The sequence below is a fragment of the Elephantulus edwardii genome, unplaced genomic scaffold (genome assembly GCF_000299155.1).
Source record: "Elephantulus edwardii isolate Elephantulus edwardi_28Jun2011 unplaced genomic scaffold, EleEdw1.0 scaffold00267, whole genome shotgun sequence".
Classification (NCBI taxonomy): Eukaryota; Metazoa; Chordata; class Mammalia; order Macroscelidea; family Macroscelididae; genus Elephantulus; species Elephantulus edwardii.
Genome location: NW_006400017.1, coordinates 238 through 4,884, shown reverse-complemented (window position 1 = coordinate 4,884; position 4,647 = coordinate 238). Strand labels below are relative to the sequence as shown.

The 4,647-nt window shown below is 34.3% G+C and overlaps 1 protein-coding gene across 1 annotated transcript in view; it reads right to left on the bottom strand.

Moving 5' to 3' along the window:
• Window positions 1-3,924, bottom strand: part of ASPA (aspartoacylase) — a 33,357-nt gene extending 29,433 nt beyond the window's left edge. The window contains exons 1-2 of the mRNA XM_006899743.1: window positions 3,785-3,924; window positions 306-566 (exon numbers count right to left, since the gene is read on the bottom strand). Of these exons, the coding sequence (XP_006899805.1) occupies window positions 306-541 (236 nt within the window). The 5' untranslated portion in view covers window positions 542-566; window positions 3,785-3,924. The remainder of the gene's footprint in view (window positions 1-305; window positions 567-3,784) is intronic.
• Between the last annotated feature and the right edge of the window lie 723 nt (window positions 3,925-4,647).

The following is a 4,647-nucleotide window of genomic DNA, read 5'->3' as shown; positions in this document are numbered from 1 at the left end:
AATAAAAGAAAAAGCCCTGTTATTTACTGCCTGTCTGTACAGAATATATTTAAAAAGAAAATAAGTTAAAAATAATCTGGCATTTAAAAAAGATTATGAAGAGTATATGGATGATTAACTTCAAAATTTGTGTAATTTGTAGTTGAGTATGTGCTTAAAAGTGAAAGTGGTCTTATGCACAGCTATCTGGACAGACACTAATATTTATAATATGCATTTGTATGTGTGTTCTCTCTTACACACTTGGCCAGTCTCTCTCTGTCTCTCTCACACACACGCGCTCATAACATGAAACATACTCTTACCAAAGATTTTCAAGGTCAAAAACTCGATTCAGATCACAGTCAATGTATCTGGAACACTTCTTTACTGCTTTTGGGTTGGTAATAAATGGTTTCACCTCCAGCCCAGATCTCTGAATCTCCGTATTATCTTCCAGCCAGTGCTTAACTAGAAATACTCCAGTTAGCTCATTCCCATGTGTTCCTCCAAAGATAGCAACCTTTTTAATAGGCTTTTCAGCAACATGACAAGTGGTCATTTTACCAAGCAGTTCTGTCTGACTTCTGCAATTCAGAATAGAGGAGATAAAATAAATTTAATTTCTGAGGAGAGTTTAGAAATCCAAACGAAAAGGAGTCTTTAAGCCAAAGTGCAAAGTACAAAGTTCTCTTGAGTATATCTTCATTCTGTTTCAAGTTCTGAGATCCGTTTATTATATGGACACTCCTTCTGTTAGCCTGGCCTTTTACCATATTTGGATTAAAATATGCAAAGATCAGCCAGAGACACAGCTGTTTGCACTAACTTCTAACTCCCTCATATGGTCAGTAGACCTAAATACAATAGTAAAACCACAAGTTAAGCACACAAAAAGTCTGCTTTTTCTTTCCTGGCATCTAATGGTGAGTTCATGATTATTTGTAATGACAAAAACAGCTTAAGCATTTCTAATTCTCCCCTAAAATAAATATATTTTCTACACAAGTACATATTTTTATTTTGTATTTCTAGTTCAACTAATATTGGAAGAGAAATGTTTTTCATCAAGTGAGAGAATGGAACCTGTCTTTATAAACACTACAGGCACATTCTCAGAGGCTTCCTCTTGTATCAGCATTGGTTTTGTTCCAAGTGTTTCAGAACCACAAGAACCAATTAAATGATCACTAAGACTTAAAAACCATAGTATTGCCAATTGCTTCCTATGCAGCTGAAAGCTAGACAATTAATAAGGATGAGGGAAAAGAATAGATGTTGGAGAAGACTAGTGAATATCTCGATTGCCAACAGAACAAACCAATCTGTCTCAGGGTGCCCCTTTGAAGCAAGTATGGTGACACCTTGTCTCACATACTGTAGGCATATTTTCAGGAGGGACCAGTTCTTGGAAAAAGACATTCTGCTGGGAAAGGTGAATTAGAAAAAGAGTGAAAGATCCTCAACAAGATGAATTCGAAGATGGTGAGGATGGCACAGTACCGGGGAAGATTCAGATCTGTTGTTTAAAGAGTTGCTATTAATCATTGTCTTAACAACAATAGGACTTAAGGAGCTATTTTCAAATATCTTTATTATGAACCTTTCCATCATTCTATTAAAGTTTTCCTTCTATTTACTGCAAAGTTCATCTCTGATACAAAGCCAGAATATCTATTTTTTAAAAATAAATATTATTTATTTTAATGGTGATTTTAGCAAAAGGTTACAGAAAAGTTAGATTTTCTTTTGTTCATTGTTGTACATTTTTAGCCCCTCTCTGACCCTCCCCTCCTCTCAGCTCAGTTCATTTTTTAAAAAATATTCACCCATTGTTGCAAAATTATTGTACTCTCATTCTTCCCCTCATTCCTCTTTGCAATGTATCTCTCATTCTGGGCTATTGTCGTAGATATAATGCCTAATCATATATTTCTTTTAAAAAGTTCCTTCATCTAATTATTATATTATTGAGAAAATAAGTGGCTCAGCTGGAGACTGTGGAGTGGGGAGGTGAATATTAGCAAAGGATTTCAATCTGATAAGATCTTTCTCAAAATTGTCCTTCCAACATCTTGTTAAAGGTCCTTCACTGATACTCTACCTTTCCAAGTATGATTTCCTTCTTCAAGGACTAATCTCTCTTAACGACATGCCCAAAGTATGTATGATAGTTTTACCATCCTTGCCTCCAAGGAGTATCACTCCTGATTTGGCTAAAGGATCTTTAACTAGGAGGGTGGTTAGACATCTGGGAACATGTAAGGATTCAGGAACATCTAAGAAGGAATGGGACAGAGTCTTGTATCCTATCTTCCAGGTAAGGGAAAAGATAATTTGTAGGTTTAACTTTCCCTGTAGGATCAACTTTCTTAGGAGTCTTCCTCACATTTTATTTTTGTTTTATTTTACTAAAAGAAAAGCAATTGTTAGTAATTTTCTAGTCATTGTAATGCCTGAAAATAGGTTGGGATTTACTGTGTATACTAAACATATGAGTTTATATAGACCAAGTTCGGCTTATTGGTAATAAGACTCTCCACTAGAATGTGCTACCTGACAGAGTAGATCTTTGTTAAAAGAAATTCTTCAGAACTCTACAATGCTTACATTTCTTTTGAGAGAAATGACTCTGAGCCAAAGTGCATTTGATTTCATATTCAGTGCAAAGTCAAATATGTTCAAGTATTATAAATACTCACTCAAAAACTCAACTCATTACTGTTGGGTCAGAACTGACTCAGATGATTCTCCAATGGGTTTTCAGAGGCTTTGATTCTCACAGGAGGAGATTGCCCATCTTTCTTCTATAAAGCAGGTGGTGGATTTGAACTGCCAGAGAAGATGCCATATTTAGGTTAGCAGCACAACTCCTTACAAACCAGGCCATCAAAGCTCCTTACTGAAAATACTATGTGCTGATAATTACTATGTTGCTTGATAGGGTACAATGAATAAATCATTATAATTAGGGAGCATTTTAATTAGTAATATTCTTCATATAATTTATTTTAGTTTATGTAAACATCTACTTTATTAGAGAGTAAGTCAGTAACAGTAAATGAAAGAGAAGTTGAGATCCCACAGCTGTCTAGGAGCATAAGTGAGTCTGAGATCCAGATTTTCTGCCTCAAAAGCCTAGATTTTTTCACGTGAATGTCCTCTTTTTGTAGCTATCTGCAAAATTCTAATTTTCTCCTTTCAGAATTTGCATGTAAATCACTACAGTGTTCTCAGAAAAGAAAAAAACACACAAATAAATGACGGAGATATAAATGACAAATGCTTCATAGTATTTAATAGACCAACTCCTACATTCTTAAGAGATTATGAAAGGAAGTAAAATAACAAAATATAAATTTACAGCATCAACATTGCTCTTACAAGCTAATAAAAATCTCCTAAAACTTGTGATTTTTATCCAAAGAATGGATACTAAACACTTGAAACAATTCAGAGATTATGAAAATAACATGTGAATTAAGACAGATAACTGTACTGTTTACATAGTTAGGTTTTAGGAATAGTGAAATGAAAAGGTGAATTATTAACACTCAAGAATGCTTCATTTATTTTCTTGTTTGAAGTTAGTTCTGTTTTTTCGTCCCAGTCCATCTGGAAATGCTGCCTCAGCTCTTCTCTTGTGGCCGGCACAAATGACTTGCATTTTGAGGCTTGCTTTACAGAATCTCAACAGATTAGCATTTGGAAGCACATTTAACTTTCTTTAAAAATTCTCTTACATGTCAGCAGACGTAACTTTTTTGAGAGTTAATAAATTGTAGTAATTCCATGCCATGCTTACCTTGTTTACTGTGTACAGTATACTGTCTTCTGTGGAAAGAAGCTTAATTAGTAAAAAAAAAAAGAAAGAAAAAGGAAAGCATTTCCTTAGAACTAGAGCAACAGAGGCTTTTCATACTCATACCAAGTTAACTTCCGAAAGATCTTTAACTCCTTGTTTGCCAAAGTACAGTCAATTTTTCAGCTCTTAAAGAATTTACAAACTTTCAGTCTGGTTCATCTCTTAATAGCTTAGAGTACACAAATATACACGAATATACAAAATGGAACTTTTTTTAGTTGTTGATTTGCTATTAGCTTGGCCATTTAATGTACTGAAGATCTTAAAAGAATAATCCTAATGACTCCCAGCACTGCAGATGTTTTTTGGAGAAAGGGGTGGTTATTAAGAAAATAATATCGTTTAAACAAAAGAAGAATTACCCCTCCCCTATATTTGTGGCTATCCAATAGTTTGATGTCAGAATTTTTTTTAAATAAAATTTTTATTTTATACTGGTTTATTTACAAAGTTCATTTACATTGTTTCTCACACCAGGCTGTCCCATTTCCTTTACCCAGCCCTTCCTCCACCCATTGAATAGTGAGACTCTATGATTACCTGCCCCAGCCCATTCTCAGATGCCAGAAATTTTATAAGAGAGAAATTTAAACCGGTAAGGACCCAAAACAGTATAATCGAGGAGGTAAGGCATTCTTTCTGATATTATACATAAGATACTTAATGCATAACATGCTTGTTTAGAAATCTTAGAATCAAATTATTCTTAGTACAGTACTTTAACTTTCTCTTTTCCCTGTGGCCTTATTGCAATATAGCTCATTCTGACCAACTTTCTGGGTAGAAACAAACAATAACCAGAA